The sequence below is a fragment of the Gadus morhua genome, chromosome 20, assembly GCF_902167405.1.
Source record: "Gadus morhua chromosome 20, gadMor3.0, whole genome shotgun sequence".
In the NCBI taxonomy this organism is placed as follows: Eukaryota; Metazoa; Chordata; class Actinopteri; order Gadiformes; family Gadidae; genus Gadus; species Gadus morhua.
This window is the reverse complement of record NC_044067.1, coordinates 1,654,544-1,675,686: the sequence shown is the minus strand read 5'-3', so window position 1 is coordinate 1,675,686 and position 21,143 is coordinate 1,654,544. Positions and strand designations below refer to the sequence as shown.

The window sequence follows — 21,143 nt, the reverse complement described above, 5'->3', positions numbered from 1 at the left end:
GTGAATGCTGGTGGGTTCCACTTCAGAAAACCCAATAATCTCAACAAAGTGTGTTCTATCATCGACCCCATTGAACATGTCTTCAATGTTGTGGTTGCTTAATACAGCCAGCATGGACTCCTGTATCAGGATTGTGTTATCAGCTCGTACATGAAGTTGTAATTTTAACAACAGGTGGGTTTTGTGGGAGGGTATATAAGTCACTGGGAGTCAAGTAGTGGACCTTCTACAGGGGTGTGATAAAACAGGACACAGTCCAACCGGGAGACGTATCAGGACTACGGTGACACCTGACCTTACATACAGCCCTGTTGTACACCCAACCATCTCACTGCCCCACTGGATCTCCTGTCCACCGAGCCCAGACGGACCGTTCACCAGGCCCAACGTCGCAGACCGGAGGGGATTCTAGCAGGTTCCACACTCCTCCATCATGGCTGGTGAGTTTAGGAGATAGTGCTCATCGTTTCAGATGTCTGTGTTCATAAGTCAAGGCCACCTTTCTGAATGTCCCTTTGTGAATGCAGATCACGAGGAGGTCAAGAAGAAGAAGGGGACGGTAAATATATGAAACCATTTATAATTAGTTCATGTGAGAAGGGTGTAGATATGTATACTTGCTCTGAATATACATTCACTACCAGTTAGGATTCTGCAACAACTATGAGAACTGGTAGTTCTTTAGCATATTCTATACTATATAGATTATGGTATTTGAAGCATATTCTATACTATAGATTATGCTATTTGAAGCATATTCTATACTATATAGATTATGGTATTTTAAACATATTCTATACTATATAAATTATTGTATTTGAAACATATTCTATACTATATATATTATGGTATTTGAAGCATATTCTATACTATATATATTATGGTATTTGAAGCACATTCCATCCGAAGTATTAAATATGATGGTATGTGAAGCGTATTCTAGTATATATATGATTGGTTGGCTGTGAGACAGCTGCCTCCTCTTCCTCTCAGAGCATAGTGATTTGCGGCTATCCCCTGAGCATCTTCTTCATCGTGGTCAACGAGTTCTGCGAGAGGTTCTCCTACTATGGCATGCGTGGTGAGACTCAATTTGTATTTTTGATTGTGTTCTTTCGCAGTGTTGAGCCTCTTGCCCAGGCCCTTCATGCTAAATTCTTAACATTAGTTGTTTAATGTTCTGGTCTCAATGAAATTACCTGGTTAAAAAAATGGTAAACAACTTTAAAGAGCGTTTAATACATTGGAGCGGCCTCATCCAATCACAGCTCAGCGCAGTGTGAAGCCGCTGTTGTGTAACGGTCTGTCCGTGTGCGTCCCTTGGCAGCCGTGCTGGTGCTGTACTTCAAGTACTTCCTGCGCTGGGACGATGACCTGGCCACCTCCATCTACCATGCCTTCGTGGCCCTGTGCTACCTGACCCCCATCCTGGGGGCCATCGTGGCCGACTCCTGGCTCGGGAAGTTTAAGTGAGCGTCAAACCCCGCGCCATTTTGTTTTTTGTTGTCCTCTAAGCTCCCGAGAGGAAAACGTAACTTTTGTACTGCAGCCATTCACTCCATCACCTCCACGCAGCTTTAACCTAATTGGTGTCTCAAGCACAGGCCAAACTTTTAATAGAAGTGTCCGGTGACCTTTGACCTCTCCACCTGCAGGACCATCATCTACCTGTCCATCGTCTACGCTCTCGGCCAGGTCGTGATGGCCATCAGCGCAATCCATGACCTCACCGACTACGACTGGAACGGCACGCCCGACAACATGACCCTCCACGTGTGGGTGGAACACTTTGAGACCTAAGAAGAAGACTAATCATCAGCGCTCAGATCTTACCTACAGCCCCATTATAACACTGGTGTATATACTAGCCCTGAAACCCTGCCTACATCACCTTTAGTAATACCGCTATAGATATTATATTTATACATTTGAAATAGCTCATAGATCTTACCTTTAATTTATTTATTTTTATTTTTACTTTAATTATGACGGTGTAAGTTATAGCGTTTAGATGCTACCTCCTGCCCCCTTAACCCCCCTGCGCTGTCCCCCCCCCCCCCGCAGAGCCCTGTCCATGGTGGGCCTGGTCCTCATCGCTCTGGGGACGGGGGGCATCAAGCCGTGTGTGGCGGCCTTCGGCGGGGACCAGTTTCAGGACCACCAGGTGAGTGGTACCTCCAGAACCACCGGGTGTGGGACCCCACTGCCTGCTGTGGTCGCGTGGTGTGGGTTCACTCGGGGCTACGCACCACGCACACACACGGAGCGCAGTGGGTCACGCCGGCGGCCTCCTCCTCCCCCCCCCCTCCACAGGAGAGGCAGCGCAGCACCTTCTTCTCCGTGTTCTACCTGTGCATCAACGCCGGGAGCCTGCTGTCCACCATCATCACACCCATCCTCCGAGGTACGCCAGGAGGGGAACCCGTCTTAAGACTGATCTGCAAGCATCGTTGGAAATTTAACCATGACATTAATTCAATAATAATCAGGATTCCCCCAAAGTAAATTGAGTGAAAAAAAAGAGGATGCTGATTTGACACCACCACCTAGCCCTGAGCAGTCGTTGTTTACCCATGAGTCCGTCCATTCTCTGTCTGCAGCCCAGGAGTGTGGGATCCACACCCAGCAGAAGTGTTACTCTCTGGCCTTCGGCGTTCCGGCAGCCCTCATGGTGGTGGCACTGGGTATGTCTCAGACTGTCTCCAGCTTTAAACGATACATCAAACAGTAAAGTGTAGTGAAAAGTCAGTACGGCATATATAAAGGACGCATTGTCCTTACAGTTGTGTTCATCGCCGGGAGCGGTATGTACCACAAGGCTGAGCCACAGGGGAATATCCTCCTGGATGTCTGCAAATGTATTGGAGTGAGTATAGATACAGGTCCTAACCACGACGTCAACGCGGACATAGTAGGTGTTGTCATTTAGACATCATTTGTTAATTTGCTCTCCTGTTCAGTTTGCCATTAAGAACCGATTCAGACACAGAGGCAAAGAATTCCCCAAGAGGACTCACTGGATGGACTGGGCGGATGAAAAATACGAGGTAGAACCTTTGTAAACACGTTTTAAACTTTGAGTACAGCTCCTTGCAGCGATATGGTAGGTATGCCTCTATTCAACATCTCCTACCTCTCTCCCTGCTCTGATAGAAACTCCTCATCGCCCAAATCAAAATGGTGCTCAAGGTTCTCTTCCTCTACATTCCCCTTCCCATGTTCTGGACACTTTTTGACCAAAAGGTAATTCTGATTTAACCCATCTTCCAGTTTCACGATAACGTCGCATTTTATATAAAATGCATAATTCATGTTGGTCTAAAGTTCCGAGTTAATGCTCATACTCATACCATCAATCCATAGGGCTCAAGGTGGACTTTCCAGGCCACCACTATGGATGGAAACTTTGTACGTATCACGTTGAATCATCCATGAAAACAGAAGCAGAAGGTGTCGCTCCAGTCGTGCTCACCTCTCTCTCTCTCCCCAGGGTCTCTTAGTCCTGCAGCCCGACCAGATGCAGGTAAACCCACGACGGACTGGGGTGGATGTTGAGAAAGCCTTCAACAAACCATGACCTGCATAGACGACTACTCTAATGATTATTTTACCATTAATCGATTCTTCATCCAGCCTAGAAAGTAGAATCAATAAGAGCAAATGCCATCACGAGTAATCAGAGTCCAAAGTGAAAGTTGATTAAATGTCTTTGCTTTATCTGAATAGCATCCAAGAGCATAAATAGTATTCATTCTATAATGAATAATTAACCCAATGATTGACTTTCTGAATCACCAAGCAGCAAATATTTGTATTTGATGATTGACCGAAACGAATAATAGATTATTGAAATTTGAATACATTTTCTGTTGATTGACCTTTTGATAATTTGTTTTAGCCCTAATGTAGAGAGAGGATCAACAGGTCCCACTTATCATCGTTTTATGTTATTCTCAATCAGTGTTCTTTTCCTGTTAGACGGTGAACCCCATCCTCATCTTGACGCTGGTGCCCATCATGGACAGTGTGGTGTACCCTCTGATCAGAAAATGTGGGCTGAACTTCACGTGAGTCTGCTTATCGTTGAAGATCATGAATACAGGACATCGATAGCTGTTGTGGAAACACAGATGTTCATTCAATCAGCTAGATGTGGTGGAATGCAGAAGAGATATTTCTTGTGTATCGTTTAAAGAACGATGCTTCAATGATGGGTCTGAGGTCAGTGTTCTCCCAACAGACCTCTGAAGAGGATGACCGTTGGAATGTTCCTCGCCGCCATGGCCTTCGTTGCTGCCGCCCTGGTCCAGATCGAAATTGATGTGAGTATCTGAAAAGCAATGACACATACCAGTGTTGGGAATTGAACCAAACTGTAGTTCGAATAGAGCCTAATGGTAAGAAAGCCATTTATTTTGGTTCACAATAACAGAACTGATTTGGAGACTTACCAACACTCAGACCAAAGCAATGTGCTAACTCCCAGTACCTACGTACCAACCTTCTAGAAAACTCTGCCTGTCTTCCCGTCGGGCGTCCAAAGCCAGCTGAAGACCATCAACCTGGGGAGGGATCCTATGACCCTGACCCTGTCCCAGCACACTGTGCAGCTGGCCCCCGGACAGGTCTGTCAGCCCAACTCTGCACCTTCGCTTTATGACTTTATGGTTTTTTAAATCCATATTCCACTTTTTTCGCGTTTCTTATGTTGAATATAAAATGCCTTTGATCCAAGAAAAAAACGTATGCAATACACTATACAAATTTAGTGAATGACCGTAATGATAAACTATTTAATTTAATTTCTTTCTGTCCGGCAGGCTAGTGACTACTTTACGTTTGATGAAGATTTCGTCATCGTTTCTGTTGACAACACTTCGATCAGTCAAAACTTGACCTTAGCCAAGGGCAAGCGACAATCAGTTATCCTCCCCTCAAACAACACACAAGAGTGGCCAATGGTAAACGATTATCCTTGTCTGTCTGTCTGTCTGTCTGTCTGTCTGTCTGTCTGTCTGTCTATCTGTCTGTTTATCTATCTACATCAAATCTGAATAATGTCAGTTAAATGTAGGTTTTATCCATTACAGACTGAGGATTTAACTGCCAAACCAGAGCAAGGCGCCAATGCCATTAGGTGAGTTTTGTATTATAGAGTTATATATATATATTAGGATATATACTGGAGGTAAATCCACGTGATGTTAAGACGCTACACACGATTTATTTGTTTATATTTCTTCCGGATAAAAACCTTTCAGATTTGTGAGTGGGATATATCCACTGAATATATCAACAGGCGGACTGGACTTCGGAATTACCGATGGATCCCTCTACTCAAACTACTCTTTGCTCACATATGGATCGTAAGAAACATTTCTATATATTTTCCGCCTTGTTATTATTTTAGTCAGAACTCCATCTTAAGTTGTTTTTTAAATGCCTATCTCTCTCTCCAGGACCGTCTTCACTATAGAGAGCGGGGGAGAGTCTTGTAAATATTCACGAGAGTTTGGCTTTGGAAGCTCCTACACGTTAATTATCCCCAGCTCGTTCACCTTCGGACCTGACGTAAGTTGAAGAAGATCGGAATCATAGATAAAAGATAGGGAAAACAAATCAGTGTATTAAATACCAAATATAAAACAAATGGACTTTGTATGTGTTAAACCTGCACTATGCATGTTTTCCTATGAGCGCCCTCTAGTGGCTTTAGACGACAGTAGCGGTCATCTGATAATAAAGCTCCAACAAAAAGTACCCTGGATGGATTGACTCGTGGATGGGCGTGATTTATTCTTGAGAATCTTTGGAGTTCAGATCCATTTTTAATGTACTGAAAAGCAGAAAAAGTTACATAGTGCAGGTTTAGATTGAGTATTACTGATATTCAGAAACATCTTTCATGACGGAAACTAAGGTAACCCTGGCAGGAGCGATCAGACCTCAACTGAAACGGTTGATCTACTTTGTTCTCCCACGTTCTCCTCCATCGTCTGAGTGAACGTTTCTCTCGTCTTATTGTGTACAGTGTGCGGCCTCCATTGGTGTTGCTGAAGACATCAAGCCCAACTCGGTGCACATGGCGCTGCAGATCCCTCAGTACTTCCTGATTACTGCGGGGGAGGTGGTGTTCTCAGTCACCGGGCTGGAGTTCTCCTACTCACAGGTGAAGACCACGAGAGTCATGAGTACCTCAATGTACTCATTCTCTTTTGCAATTAAAAAAAACTGTGCAAGTTCCTCTGTAGTAGTTTATATCTTTTTTTATCCGATTTTCATTTTTTACAGGGATGTATTCATTGATCGCACGAACCGTTCACATATGCACAAGGCGTCCCTTAGAGTCTCCTGCTGACGGTACTATGACCCTTCTCTCCCCAGGCGCCCAGCAACATGAAGGCCGTGCTACAGGCCGGCTGGCTCTTCACTGTGGCCATCGGAAACTTCATCGTGCTCATCGTGGCGGAGCTCGCACAGATCCCCGAGCAGGTATACAGAAGGAGTCCTCTCTATACAATCTTCGGCCGAGTGCCGAAGTTGTTTCACAGCCGTGCTGATATTCAGTACAACAACACGACCTCAAGTGTGATATTGCTTTCATACAACAGTTCTACAAGATAGTTCAACACAAATAGATCCGCAACTGGACTGGGACTGAACTGTTGCCAAGCAACACATAAACACAGCTAGTTAATAACGTTAACGGTTATTAACTAGCTGTAAAGCGGAGTGATACATGTATAGACAAAAGTCCCAGTGCTGTTATACTCTATATCAGCACTCATGGAAAGCCTCTTGTCCAATCAAATTACTTGTTTGGAACTAAATGTTGTATAATGATTATTAAATGTAATATATTATTGCATTAATATTATTCCTCAATGTTCTAGTATTGTGCTGCTCTTTGGTCATCTGTGTCTTTGTCTGCCCCCTGGAAAACCCCATTTCCTTCGGGATTAAATAAAGTTGTATCTATCTTATCTTCTGCCGTGAACGGTCCCAAAAGTGGGACCATTGACGTTGCGTTACGTTGACGCTGCGTCTTTGTCCCCCCAGTGGGCGGAGTACGTCCTCTTCGCCTCTCTGCTGGTCGCTGTGTGTGTGATCTTCTCCATCATGGCACACTTCTACACCTACATGGACCCGGCGGAGATTGAGGCCCAGTTCAGGAAGAAGGACGACGACCACGAGGTCCGCGCAGAGAAGAAGGAGAGGAAGGACAGTCGGAGGAGCCAGAGGTCCTCCCTGGAGATGACCGAGGGCACAGGAAGTGATCCCAAAGAGAACAGGATGTAGACACCTGTCCATGTGGGCTTTAGGGAGTCTTGTGTCTGTCTGTTGAGATGTTAATACTGCCAGTATTGTTTTGTTGACCACTGTGTGTAAGTGTGTGTGTGTGTGTGTGTGTGTGTGTGTGTGTGTGTGTGTGTGTGTGTGTGTGTGTGTGTGTGTGTGTGTGTGTGTGTGTGTGTGTGTGTGTGTGTGTGTGTGTGTGGGTGGGTGGGTGGGTGGGTGGGTGCGCGTGTGTGTGTGTGTGTATGTGTGTGTAAAAGAGGGAGTGTGAGAGATAGATATAAATCTCTGATTCTGTGTAATGTTTAACAAGCCTTGAGAATAAAAATTGAACATCTATGTTTTTTTGTTATTGTTACTCGTGAAAACTGAAAACTTATGAAAACTGTTTAACCAATTCCCCCTGGGGAAGATGTTTAGTGTAGGACCAAACACCCACTTAAGCATGGGAGGTTTCTGTGTTACTTTTGCTTCATAATACATCAAATTGATATAGCGCTTTTCCAAATGCTCAAAGACATTCAAAATAGCAGCTAAATCATACCAATAAAAAAAAAAACAAAAAAAAAACGTTTAAGGCCCAATCCCATTTCTATCCCTTACCCCTTCCCCTTCCCCCTGCCCCTTGTTTTGAAGGGGTAAGGGGAATGGGTAAGGGGTAGAAATGGGATTGTGCCTAAAGCTTAAAAGCAAGGGTGAAAAGGTGTGTTTGGAGGGCTGTTTTGAGTGATGAAAGAGTGTTGGTATTGCGGAGGTCGTTGGGGAGGGTGAGAGGGTGAGAGGGTGAGAGGGTGAGAGTGAGAGGGTGGGGGCGGCTGCAGCCAAGGCTCTGTCTCCCCAGGACCGGAGGGGCTGGGGAAGACTTGACCTCAGCGGACCTGAGACAACGGGCAGGGGTCTGGCGGTGGAGAAGGCCAGAGAGGTAGGGAGGGGCCCGGTCGTTGAGGGCATTGAAGGTGAGGAGTAGTGTTTTGAAATCAATCCGGTATTTGACAAATTGAAATCCACATGTTGGCTGATGTTGAAGACGTCCAGAAGTTCTTCAGAGGTTTTGGAGGTGGATGAGTGGACATGTTTGTCGAAGTCACAGAGTAGCAGAATGGATGGAGTGACGGGGGGGGGGGGGTGGGGGGGTAAATGACTGCAGTAGGGTCAGGGGGGGGAGGTCTCTCTCTCTCAATCTCTCTCTCTCTCTCTCTCTCTCTCTCTCTCTCTCTCACTCTCTCTCTCTCTCTCTCTCTCTCTCTCTCTCTCTCTCTCTCTCTCTCTCTCTCTCTTTCTCTCTCTCTCTCTCTCTCTCTCTCTCTCTCTCTCTCTCTCTCTCTCTCTCTCTCTCTCTCTCTCTCTCTCTCTCTCTCTCTCTCTCTCTCTCCTCTCTGTATAGATTTGATTCTGATTCTGTATAGATTCCTTGCTATAAAAAATGAGCAGTTCTGGCCATTTTCAGGCGTCTTTGAGTGTCTAGAAAAGCGCTAAATAAATTCAATGAATTATTATTATTATTGGTTTCTACTAACTGTAAGTAGGCCCTGCTCATAAAGTGTCACTTTTTGGTGACTGTATGTGAGCGTCGACACGTGGGCTGTTATTGTTTTTGCTCGGCTGTGATTGGTCCTTTGCTCGGTGATTGGTCCTCTGCTCGGCTGTGATTGGTCCTCCCAAAACATGAGCGAGCGACAGCGATCAAGATGGCGTCATAGGTAGTCCAGAAAAGTGATGAGGACGATCCGCAACGACACCATTCCACAATAGTGGGGGTTCCTTCGCTATTTCTTTTGGTTTTCTAACCGGACGGGAACTACTTTGAACATAAAGCAAGTCGTCTAAATCGAGCAATGAGTGCCCGACGCACTTCTGCATAGTTTAATCCGCCAGCCTTACAGCTAACTCCCACTAGCTGCTAAAGTAGCTAGCGGAGCTCCGAGGGGGACGAGCATAGAGACACGGAGAGCAGAGAGAAAGGGCCGAGGAGAGCAGAGAGACAGGGCCGAGGAGAGCAGAGAGACAGGGCCGAGGAGAGCTGAGAGACAGGGCCGAGGAGAGCAGAGAGACAGGGCCGAGGAGAGCAGAAAGACAGGGACGAGGAGAGCAGAGAGACGCGGCCGAGGAGAGCAGAGAGACAGGGCCGGGGAGAGAGAGACGGCCGAGGAGGTACGGGTCCACCGCCCACACACTGTTGTTGTTGTCAGGACTTTTACCATAACCATATCTCTGATTAATCCTCGGATCTCAACAGCTGTCATTGTATGGACAGGCACCGCGGACCAGCAGCACCTAGCTCCCGGTAAGGAGCCCTAAGCCCCCCGGTGAGGACCGCTGAGCCCCCCGGTCCGACGCCATGGCTCACTGCCCGGTGCAGGGCAGGCTGCCCGGGGTACAGGTCAGTCTTTCCTCACTTCACCTCTGGAGAAAGTGTACATTGCGTTGTATGACTGCATGGTGCATTTCGAACTTTCATAGAGGTTCGTGTGTGTGTTGTTTTGGACCCATCCTGTGCCCCCACAATGTAACGTATGCTGGTTTTATTGTGTTGTTTTAATACAATAGAATGAGCAGGTTTGTCTCGTTTGCCGTCTGCTAGACTGTCAACATTATCTTACTTTTAAATCATTATGAAGTCTTTGTTACGTTTATCTTGCTGTATCTCCCGCCCTCTGTAATTATTTGGTCTCTATGGAGTCTAAAGTCTCAAGCGATGCATTAATGATTAATCCAGCTCATTGTGATTTACTGTAGGGTTTCCACCAGCACCATGCCCGTTCACAGATAATAAACATGGTTCATGTACACAACGACTAGCGAGGTGATGATCAACTCCTTCTCGACCTGAGCCAGCTCTTAATCTGACTGACTGAAGAATACACAGGGCTGAAAACTAGGTCATTTCCCCCCATGCACACAATGTAAGACTACCGGAGACGGGGCAAGCCGTGGCCCCACACTCAAGGCTGTGTTTTCCACCGCCCTCGGTCCGTGTGCTTCAGTCTTGGAAGTTGACCTGTTAGTGATTGTGGTTATAATGTCAACCGAAGGTCAATAGAAAAGCTCTCTGGACAAGATTATTTAAGGGAGGGAGTGCTTGAGACGGGTGTGGGGGCTCGAAGGGACCGCACATCTCTAGGTCGGGGCGGACGCCGATGGGAGAGTGGATCCGATGCATGCTTTTAGAGGGAGGGATTCAGGCAGCTTTAGTTGTGGCCGTAGACCCCGCTGACTGGATAAACATCAAGGGAGCTTCAAACATTTTGAAATCACTTGGTCCCGGTGTCCATGTTGTCTCTGCCCCATGCCACTTTTTTTTTTTTCTTTGTAAGCTTCTTTCCACCTGCATGACTGCCCCCACCGTTGTTATGACAGGGCCGGGGTACTACTGCCTCTGCTCTCCTTCTTTTGGAGAGGGGGTCTCTCTCTCCGTCTGTCTCTGTCTCTCCTTCTCTCTGTCTCTCCTCTCTGTGTCTCTCTCTGTCTCCCTCTCTCTCTGTTCGTTGATTCTGTATAGATTCCTTGCTCTAAAAAAGGAGCATTCCTCCTTCCTGTTCGCCCACTCCGTCTCTCAACGGGTTGACGTCTCTCTCCCGTGTGTTCCAGCCGTGCATTAGTGGCCCTCTACAGGGAGATATTCTCCCAGGAGTTATGAAAGGCAAAGCCCCTGAGCCAAGCCGGGCCTAAGCACTGCGGTATGGGGGACATTGCAGCCTCAGGTTAAGATGTTTAGCCTCAATATACTGAATGCATGTTTCCGCCTCAGCCCATTAGCCCTAGATACACTGTGTTTGTCTTGCACTGGTGTACAGAAAGTTCTTTACGAGGCCTAATTTCTGAAATCCCTCGTTTATGTCATGCAAATGATAAAACGGTGGCAGGATTTACGTTTTAAGCCATTTTGGCTTACAGCTGAATAAGAAGGAAGCTGAAGTAGTGGGCATATAAATGACTATCAATCCCCTCGTGGCATGTCAGGAAGTAAGCCTTTTAGTGGAATCAATAAGTCAGGGTTTAGTGCCTCGATTTATACACATCCACTTCATCTTGATTCAGGAGGTCGTTAAGCGCGGCCTGGGACGTACTCACGGCCTGCCTCCCAGCCCAGCCCTGATACCACAGCCAGACGGCTGGCCGGTGGTCTATCCGTCTACCCTCATTGGAAAAGGTTTAAGACAAGTGCATTGCATTCGTGGCCAGGTCTTTGGCCGAGCTCGTACAACAATCCAAAGCCAATACCTTCGTATGTAAAGGACTTCTTTGTTGGTCAACAAGGCACAACAGGGCCGGTGCTAGGATTAGCGGCGCTGAGCGAGAAGGCGGTTATGGATAACGGGAGTGAAAAATTCCATACTCCACCGTGCCCGCGGTTCTCACAATTAATAAGGATGTGAAATTCTTGAGAATTTGGGCCGCGCTACAAAGCACCGATGAAGTGCGTTTGGTTTTCATAGTACACCCATGACGGAGCTGTCGCCATGCTCCGATGAGTTGTGACGGCCAGACATGTGTTGATACTTTCTGGTAGATTCTTCCCTGAGGTTGCAATGTGCTGAACATCGACATAAGTCATTTCTTTGGACGGGAGAGGCAGAGAAAAGGTTCACAGCTCAGAGTTCTCTGCAGGATGTTGGGCGTTGGGTTGAGGTCTGTTGCACTTGTGCGATTTCCATCTCCTCGACCACAGTTCACCACAGCTCAGCAGCAGACTGTTCCCGCCACACATGTCGTCAGTTTCCTGCCACGTTCAAATGAAGTCAATTCTGTTATTCTTCTGTGTTTCTCTCTTCTGACCGGTCGCCCCGAGCAGAACTTCACAGCCGACCCAGAGGAGCTGTTCACCAAGCTGGACAGGATAGGCAAAGGCTCCTTTGGAGAAGTGTTTAAAGGCATCGACAATCGCACCCAGAAGGTGGTGGCCATCAAAACCATCGACCTGGAGGAAGCGGAAGACGAGATAGAAGACATTCAACAGGAAATAACGGTGCTCAGCCAATGTGACAGCCCCTTCGTCACCAAGTATTACGGATCCTACCTCAAGGTAAGCTGTGTTCAGCGCCTAGTGGTAAGGATGTGAAGTATGTATCCAAGTCAACTAACGCCGTCTAACAAGCTTAGGATGATGGCTCTGAACTTTAAGCCCTGTCATTAAACTGGGACTGTGTTCTTCTAGCCTTCCACCACGGGCCGGTGAATACCTGCGGTCTGAATCCTTGCTTCTCTTGACTTTTTCAGGGTACAAAACTATGGATCATTATGGAATATCTGGGAGGAGGGTCTGCCTTGGATCTGGTGAGTTGTAAAGAGATGATGTCACCGTGGAACACCTGAGAAGGTCGCCTGTCCTTTAACAATGTGTTAACACACACTCGGTTGAACAACGTTGTGTGTGGACCCCCCTCCCCCCCCCAGCTGGAGCCGGGGGCCCTGGACGAGACGCAGATAGCCACCATCCTGAGGGAGATCCTGAAGGGCCTGGAGTACCTCCACTCCGAGAAGAAGATCCATCGGGACATTAAGGGTGAGCGTCCTCTAGGGACGGGCCCAGCCGTCTGACCCTAGGGTCCGCATCGCGGGGTCCGCATCGCGGGGTCCGTCCCTGTCACTCTGGATCCTCTGCATGCGGCCCAACTTACATTTAGTTTTATTCTCTGATTTTGAGTAGTGCTGAACGATTTGGGGAAAGAATCTAATTACGATTATTGCCGACATATGTAGTAGGGCTGGGCGATATATCGATATTTGAAATGTATCCATATTTTTTCAAACGAGATATGGAACGAGACGCTATCGTCAACATCGATATAGTTTAATTTGTGTTGAAAGTACAGCATATTTTATCCCGATAACAGCAGTTTCGAACCGCGCCTGCCGCCTGTTATTTCGTAACTCTGCTTATCTCTCTCCCGCTCCGCCTCCGGCTCACACATGCTCTGCCCCGGCCCGGCCCCCCTTCCACTCGCGTCACTTTTTTAAATCTCCTACATCGGTAGGTAGGCTATAGTAGTCACGGCAGCTCCACGGTAACTCCCCCCCCCCCCATCAGCAAGGCAGGTTAACGAGCCCAGCGACGCAGGCAGGCTGGAAACGAGAGCACAGCGGCGCCACCGAAGTAGAATGACGAGCTGGAGCGCGGCAACGGCAACCATGTTACTGCATCAGCAAATATCGATATTTATCATATATCGATATCCTGCTTGAAGATATCGAGATATGGCTTTTGTTCCATATCGCCCAGCCCTAATATGTAGCTCTGATGTGTGTTTGTGCGTCACTTTTTTGTGTTGCACGCGTCTATTGACATTAATCTCGATTTAAATGAACATTTATGTTGCATTAATTAACATTCATCACGTTTTATGTTGCATTCTACAGACAAGGTATTGGATTTGTTTGCGTCTATTAACATTAGTGTCGTGTGTGTGTGTGTGTGTGTGTGTGTGTGTCTGTCCAGCGGCCAACGTGCTGCTCTCGGAGCAGGGCGACGTGAAGCTGGCGGACTTCGGCGTGGCGGGGCAGTTGACGGACACGCAGATCAAGAGGAACACCTTTGTGGGAACGCCGTTCTGGATGGCGCCCGAGGTCATAAAGCAGTCGGCCTACGACTCAAAGGTCAGGATATAGGCTCCGCCCCCTTACCTTATGGCCCGAGGCGTGGGATGGCGCCGGTTCTTCAGTTTGTATCGTTTCCTTCCCACTGATACCCGTATGAGGCAGCTGTTCCTCCCTTATCTGTCCTGAGGTGGCCTTTGTTCCTGCTGCTGTCCGACCTCAGTCCCCGCGGGTTAGTTATATGATTGATGTAAGGTTGTATTTATGGCCGCGCCCAAATCCTCTTGGTAAACAAACCACGTTATCAGTATTCATTTACGTTATTTAAATTAATTATGACCAGGATTTCTTTTGGTCGAAGTCATAAAAAAGTTCCTTGATCAGTGACTCGCTGATCTCCCGGGGGTCAAATCCCCCCAAACGACATCCTACGTCCAAACCCACCGAAGGGGATCTGAGCTCCAGCTGCTGTCAGACCGCCCGTCCTCCACGTGCCTGCCTCTCCCCCGGCTCACCGCTGCATTATTGATGCCGCCTGGCCGCGGTGGGCTGGAATGGGCTGCACCGCTTGGGCTGAGAGCCGGAGAGCACCGGGTTGTTCACGCCCGGGTTGGGCCAACGGTTCCTTCGCCACGCCGCTGCCTCGGACCGGGACCATTATCAGCGTTGGAACGTCAAATCAAAGGATTTAGCTACTTCCCATTGAATCATTAATTTAAAAGAATAGAACCTCGACAACAGCTGCCGTCAGGTCTTAACGCAGTGACTCTTAAGGGCTGATTATGGTCCCACATTCACGCAACGCAGACGCTTCGACGCAGTCATGGACCTTTATGGTTCTGCGTCGGGTTTGAGTAAGTGGACCAATCACAGCCCTCGCTGCTGCGTCGTCTCGACGAAAGGTTAACATGTTTGGGAGGTGTGCGTCACGCCCTTGCGGTGGACGCAAGGAGGGTCCGCAAGGACGTAAGGGGTCCGTAGCCCCCTTGGGTTGTGTGAACGTAGGGCCATAATCAGCCCTTAACAGCTGAACGGTGCCATCGGGTCTTAACGCAGTGACTCCCACAGCCGACAGGGAGCGGCGCTTCAGACTGGGATCTCTCACCCCTCGGCCCAGTGTTGAAGGGGGAACTGACCCCGACCGGACTGGACCGGTTTGGTGTTTTGAGCCCAGAATTGTTTTTGTGTCGTGCAGGCAGACATCTGGTCCCTGGGCATCACAGCCATAGAGCTGGCCAAGGGGGAACCGCCCCACTCTGAGATGCACCCCATGAAGGTCCTGTTCCTCATCCCCAAGAACAACCCCCCCACCCTGGAGGGCAACTACAGCAAACCCCTGAAGGAGTTCATCGAGGCCTGCCTGAACAAGGAGCCCAGCTTTGTAAGTTGGACGTGCGTTTCGCACTGAGTGCTCCTGTGCCCTAAAGGGGACATATTATACCACCAGGTGAGGCAGTTTTTCCAAATGGCGTGTAACGGCTAATCACCCTCACACCTGGTGGTGTAATAGGTCACCTTTAGGAGGGCGGCCATATGTCCAAGTCCCGTGTTCACGCGTTGTGTTGTGTGTTCAGAGGCCCACCGCCAAAGAGTTGTTGAAGCACAAGTTGATCGTGAGACACGCCAAGAAGACCTCCTACCTGGCGGAGCTGACCGACAAGTACAAGCGCTGGAAGGCGGAGCAGTCCCACCAGGACTCCAGCTCGGACGAGGAGGACTCGTGAGTGGGGGAGGGGGCGGGGCTTTATGCTACATGGGTTTAGAAGTGAGCGAGAGGGCGGGGCTTAAAGCTACATGGGTTTAGAAGTGAGCGAGAGGGCGGGGCTTAAAGCTACATGGGTTGAGAGGTGAGAGAGGGGGCGGGGCTTAAAGCTACATGGGTTTAGAAGTGAGCGAGAGGGCGGGGCTTAAAGCTACATGGGTTGAGAGGTGAGAGAGGGGGCGGGGCTTAAAGCTACATGGGTTGAGGTGAGAGAGGGGGCGGGGCTTAAAGCTACATGGGTGAGAGAGGGGGCGGGGCTTAAAGCTACATGGGTTGAGAGGTGAGAGAGGGGGCGGGGCTTTAAGCTACATGGGTTGAGAGGTGAGAGAGGGGGCGGGGCTTTAAGCTACATGGGTTGACAGGTGGGAGAGACGGCGGGACTTAGCATGTGACTGTTAACTAGCATACACCGCTAGTTGACCGGTGGTAAGGGACCTTAAACGGAGTTGCAGTGGACAGGCTGAGAGAGGACAGGGAGTTTAAGCCTGATCCCGTCGTCGCGCTTTGACGTCCTCAAAGGCCGTCCACACCCAGCTGCTCATCTTCAGTGTCCGTCCGTCCGTCCTGTTCCCCACACAGCGAGCGAGACGACCAGGCGTCCGGCAGCCGCGACCCCGGGAGCGACGACTGGGTCTTCGGCACCATCAAGCCCAACAAGCAGAACCCCCACAAGGTCCCCAACGGAGCGGCCGCCGTCCCCGTGGAGGACCCGGACGCCGTGGAGGCCGAACCGGAGCAGGAGCAGGTGCGGACACCACAGCGTTCTAGCAGGACGTTCTAGCACAGCGTTCTAGCACGACGTTCTACCAAAGCGTTCTAGCACAACGTTCTAGCACAACGTTCTAGCACAACGTTCTAGCACAACATTCTGGAAGGAACGTTTTCATGGTTTCCAACATCCTGCTCTTTTCTTTTTGCGTCTAGGAGCCGGAGATTCCGAGCAGGCCTTTGTCTCAGAGCCTGGCCTCCATCTTCTCTCCGCTGTTCTCTGAGGTGATTATCGTCAAATCGAATAACGAGGGGGTGGGGGGTCGAGGGTCAACGGTTTTAGTGTTGGGGTCTGATAACCGGTGGGCCTTGGCTCGCTCTACGCTGTCATTATCAGCGTTGGAACATAAATCCCATAATCTTTAAAAGAATAGAATTGACATCAGCTGACCTCAAGTCCTAACGCAGTGACTCTTACAGTGACGGTAACAGTGACATCAGGTCCTAACGCAGTGACTCCTACAGTGACGGTAACAGTGACATCAGGTCCTAACGCAGTGACTCTTACAGTGACGGTAACAGTGACATCAGGTCCTAACGCAGTGACTCCTACAGTGACGGTAACAGTGACCTCAGGTCCTAACACAGTGACTCCTACAGTGACGGTAACAGTGACGGTAACATCAGGTCCTAACGCAGTGACTCTTACAGTGACGGTAACAGTGACCTCAGGTCCTAACGCAGTGACTCTTACAGTGACGGTAACGGTGACCTCAGGTCCTAACGCAGTGACTCTTACAGTGACGGTAACATCAGGTCCTAACGCAGTGACTCTTACAGTGACGGTAACAGTGACCTCAGGTCCTAACGCAGTGACTCTTACAGTGACGGTAACAGTGACGGTAACATCAGGTCCTAACACAGTGACTCTTACAGTGACGGTAACAGTGACCTCAGGTCCTAACGCAGTGACTCTTACAGTGACGGTAACAGTGACCTCAGGTCCTAACGCAGTGACTCTTACAGTGACGGTAACAGTGACATCAGGTCCTAACGCAGTGACTCTTACAGTGACGGTAACAGTGACCTCAGGTCCTAACACAGTGACTCTTACAGTGACGGTAACAGTGACATCAGGTCCTAACGCAGTGACTCTTACAGTGACGGTAACAGTGACCTCAGGTCCTAACACAGTGACTCTTACAGTGACGGTAACAGTGACGGTAACATCAGGTCCTAACGCAGTGACTCTTACAGTGACGGTAACAGTGACCTCAGGTCCTAACACAGTGACTCTTACAGTGACGGTAACAGTGACGGTAACATCAGGTCCTAACGCAGTGACTCTTACAGTGACGGTAACAGTGACCTCAGGTCCTAACACAGTGACTCTTACAGTGACGGTAACATCAGGTCCTAACGCAGTGACTCTTACAGTGACGGTAACAGTGACATCAGGTCCTAACGCAGTGACTCTTACAGTGACGGTAACAGTGACGGTAACATCAGGTCCTAACGCAGTGACTCTTACAGTGACGGTAACAGTGACCTCAGGTCCTAACACAGTGACTCTTACAGTGAAGGTAACAGTGACCTCAGGTCCTAACGCAGTGACTCTTACAGTGACGGTAACAGTGACCTCAGGTCCTAACGCAGTGACTCTTACAGTGACGGTAACAGTGACCTCAGGTCCTAACACAGTGACTCTTACAGTGACGGTAACAGTGACGGTAACATCAGGTCCTAACGCAGTGACTCTTACAGTGACGGTAACAGTGACCTCAGGTCCTAACGCAGTGACTCTTACAGTGACGGTAACAGTGACCTCAGGTCCTAACCCAGTGCCTCTTGCAGCTGACGGGGAACGGTAAACCCGGGGCAGCGGAGGAGCTCCAAGGGGCCATCTTCTCCGCCGAGGAGTCGTACCCGGGGATCTGTGACTCTCTGGTGTCCGAGCTGCTGCAGAGACTTCAAAGGTACGCAGGGTTTCCTCCACGTCGTCCCGTCCGAGGGTCGTACCGGCTGAACCCGTGGACCAGTAACTTAGTAGCTCCCAAACAGAGCAGGATGTAGACACCTGTCCATGTGGGCTTTAGGGGGTCTTGTGTCTGTCTGTTGAGATGTTAATACTACCTGTATTGTTTTGTTGACGTGTGTGTGTGTGTGTGTGTGTGTGTGTGTGTGTGTGTGTGTGTGTGTGTGTGTGTGTGTGTGTGTGTGTGTGTGTGTGTGTGTGTGTGTGTGTGTGTGTGTGTGTGTGTGTGTGTGTGTGTGTGTGTGTGTGTGTCCTGAACGTTTCCCCAGGTATTCCCGGCCGAGGTCTGGCTCCTCCCAGTAGGCGGGGCCCTCTTGTGGCCACGCCCTCCTCCGTCTCCCTGGACACCGCTGGGGGGGGGGGGAGCTTCCAAGGACAGGCGCCCGGAAGCAAATCATGGGACGAGCGGATGCGTTTCCATGGGAACCCCTCCCCCTCCCCCTCCCCCTCCCCGCAGCGCCGACCCCCACCAGGTGGAGCTCCTCCTCCTCCGACCGGGGGCTTCTGATTATGACGCACTGCGGACGCTACGGAGGATGTGGGCGGGGCTTCTGCACAACGTCTTTACCCTCGACCCCCCCCCCCCCCCCCCCACGGAGGAACTCATCAGACGGACGTGTGTGTGTTGGCGTCGTGTGTGTGTGTTGGCGTGTCGGTGCGCGTGTTGGCGTGTGCCTGTCGGTGTGCGTGGCATGTGACGAGGCGTGTCGGTGTGTGTGTCGTTGTGTGTATGTGTGTGTGTGTGTGCAGTGGAGAGGGACGATTGAAGTGTTGTATTTAAATCTCAGGTATCATGCTTAGAGTGGATGAGGTGGTCTGGGAGATGAACAGCTATATTGGGGGGGGCTGTACAGATGTGTAAATAAGTTCATTTTTATAAATATAGATATATATCTATATATATATATATATATATATGTGTACTGAGAAAAGATTGAGTGAGTATATAAAGAAATCACTGTGTTTATAAATGGCCAAAATGCAAGCTGTAGATTGGTTGGTTTCAAGGCGAGCGTTTCGAGACGGCTTCACTTCAGAGGCCGTTCTTTCGGTGCCCTCGTCTCCATTCCCTTTCTTTTGTATATCTGCTTTTGATTTGACTTAATGTGAAGCTCTCCAGCCGCTCTGTTGAACGGGCGTGGCCGCCCCCCGCCCCGTTGGCTGTGTTAACGTCCCGTTGGCCGTGGCCGCCCCCCGCCCCGATGGCTGTGTTAACGTCCCGTTGGCCGTTTGGTTCCTCACTCTTATGCTGTGGCTGGGCCTTTACCATCAAGATGAAGAATGTATACAGAAGGCTGGACCCATGAAAACACTGGATAGCGTGCTCCAGGCCTTTGGCTTCAAGGATGACTTGAGCTATGCTGGACTCTAGGCTGCTAAATTTGACCTTTTATTTCCTTGACCCTCTTCAGTGGCGTGCGTTTCACAGATTGGATCCCAGAGGTCTCTTGGCTCATTCATTCCACTGCACCCGCTGAGCTAAGTCGACGGACTCTCGTCTTCCCCTCACGTTGCAGAGGTGCTGTCGCCTCCCTCAGCCCGCCCTCCGCTTGAATTGCACTTAACATTACAGACTATAAATGCCTTTTTTACGATACGCAAAGTAGCCATACATCGGTAGCATGAGGCATCCCGTGTCGCTCTACCTAGGAGTCGGTCCCTCCGGAGGCTGCTCCGGCTGCGGAGCTGGTTCTGCAGTTTGGCACTTTATCTGCGTGAGGCGGGGCTTTGGGCGGGGCCTCGCGGTCCCTTCAGCGGGGGTCCTCTTGGAGACGCGTGCGCTGTAGTGAGGGTCCACTGCTGCTCTTATAATGACGCGCTAGTGAACGTGTGACTGCGAACGTGTGACGCCGCGGTATGCGTTGTAGCATACGAGACTGAAGATCACCCGAGTCCTGAACACTGGCTTAGATTCTTTAGTTAATGACGGCTGAAGTATTGGTTGATAGATGGGTTTAAGTATTAGCCGCTTTTGAATTGAGTAAACTTTTTTTTTCTTCTCATGTGTTATGATGATGCAGCTTTCTTTATGCTTTCGTGCCGATTAGGGGAGATTAGATTATCTAAGTTTCTGCGTCTTGCTTAGTGTTGTTTTAGGTGGTGATTGGGTTTTCTTTGTCGACATTATTGGTAAACGAAATGTCAACCTGCTAAATTCCTGTGTCCGAAAACATTTGACCTTTCTGTCCTGTGCTGTTCACTAACGACATTACACAATTGAATTGGAGGGAAATGAGTAACCAGATCAAACAAGTTAAACGAGGCAGAAGTATATGGTGCTGCAGAACGGGAGCAGTGAGGACGTGGTGTGAGGATCATTGATTGCTATTGGTCACATTCAGTCAGTTGTTGCCTTTCGGCAAGTTCCTCGTCATAATTGTTGTCGAAATATACAGTCATATTTCGACAACACTTGTCATGAGATGATTTACGTGCCATGGCTTCACAGCCAAGTATCTCAAACATAATTTGCTCCTGTTCATAGTTGTGGTTTTGCACTTTGTATTTTCTTCTGGATATAAACAAGAACTTTAACTCGGCCGTATTTGAATACTCCGGTTTTGTTAGTTGAGCTCAGTAGTGGCAAATATAATTTAACATTTCATGATCCAAAAAATCTATTAAAGATTAACATGTTTTTTTGATGTCGCAATAATTGTGGGGTACCCATCTCTAAAATATGTATGAGTTTGTAACATTGCAGTCAGTTTTTGGAGCAGTGTTAACTTGTTTTTCGTCATCAAGGTGTTCAGAGTTTTGAAATGATTGAGGATCAATAAAGTTCTAATACAAATTTGATGTTACATT

General features: G+C 48.9%; 2 protein-coding genes across 4 annotated transcripts; both read left to right on the top strand.

Annotated features, from left to right (window-relative positions):
* The first annotated feature begins 215 nt into the window (after positions 1-215).
* On the top strand, positions 216-7,635 carry slc15a1a (solute carrier family 15 member 1a). 2 transcript variants are annotated; one of them, XM_030342636.1, is made up of 23 exons: positions 216-440; positions 528-559; positions 994-1,081; positions 1,328-1,469; positions 1,656-1,775; positions 2,065-2,164; positions 2,314-2,404; positions 2,601-2,684; positions 2,784-2,866; positions 2,961-3,047; positions 3,154-3,243; positions 3,364-3,408; positions 3,491-3,523; positions 3,979-4,067; positions 4,241-4,322; positions 4,509-4,625; positions 4,821-4,961; positions 5,091-5,137; positions 5,262-5,366; positions 5,460-5,571; positions 6,032-6,169; positions 6,385-6,492; positions 7,060-7,635. In XM_030342636.1, the coding sequence occupies exons 1-23, from the start codon at positions 434-436 to the stop codon at positions 7,297-7,299; spliced, it is 2,181 nt and encodes a 726-aa protein (XP_030198496.1). In that variant the 5' UTR covers positions 216-433; the 3' UTR covers positions 7,300-7,635. The 2 variants fall into 2 exon arrangements, with proteins under 2 accessions (XP_030198496.1, XP_030198497.1); XM_030342637.1 differs by lacking the exon at positions 5,262-5,366.
* A 1,336-nt stretch (positions 7,636-8,971) lies between these two features.
* Positions 8,972-21,129, top strand: LOC115533711 (serine/threonine-protein kinase 24). Of its 2 annotated transcripts, none has more exons than XM_030344342.1 (12): positions 8,972-9,447; positions 9,551-9,676; positions 12,089-12,319; positions 12,514-12,570; positions 12,691-12,799; positions 13,733-13,890; positions 15,026-15,211; positions 15,405-15,550; positions 16,172-16,337; positions 16,517-16,585; positions 18,155-18,276; positions 18,605-21,129. In XM_030344342.1, the coding sequence occupies exons 2-12, from the start codon at positions 9,635-9,637 to the stop codon at positions 18,636-18,638; spliced, it is 1,320 nt and encodes a 439-aa protein (XP_030200202.1). In that variant the 5' UTR covers positions 8,972-9,447; positions 9,551-9,634; the 3' UTR covers positions 18,639-21,129. The 2 variants fall into 2 exon arrangements, with proteins under 2 accessions (XP_030200202.1, XP_030200203.1); XM_030344343.1 differs by having other exon boundaries at positions 9,370-9,447; positions 9,533-9,676.
* The last annotated feature ends 14 nt before the right edge of the window (positions 21,130-21,143 follow it).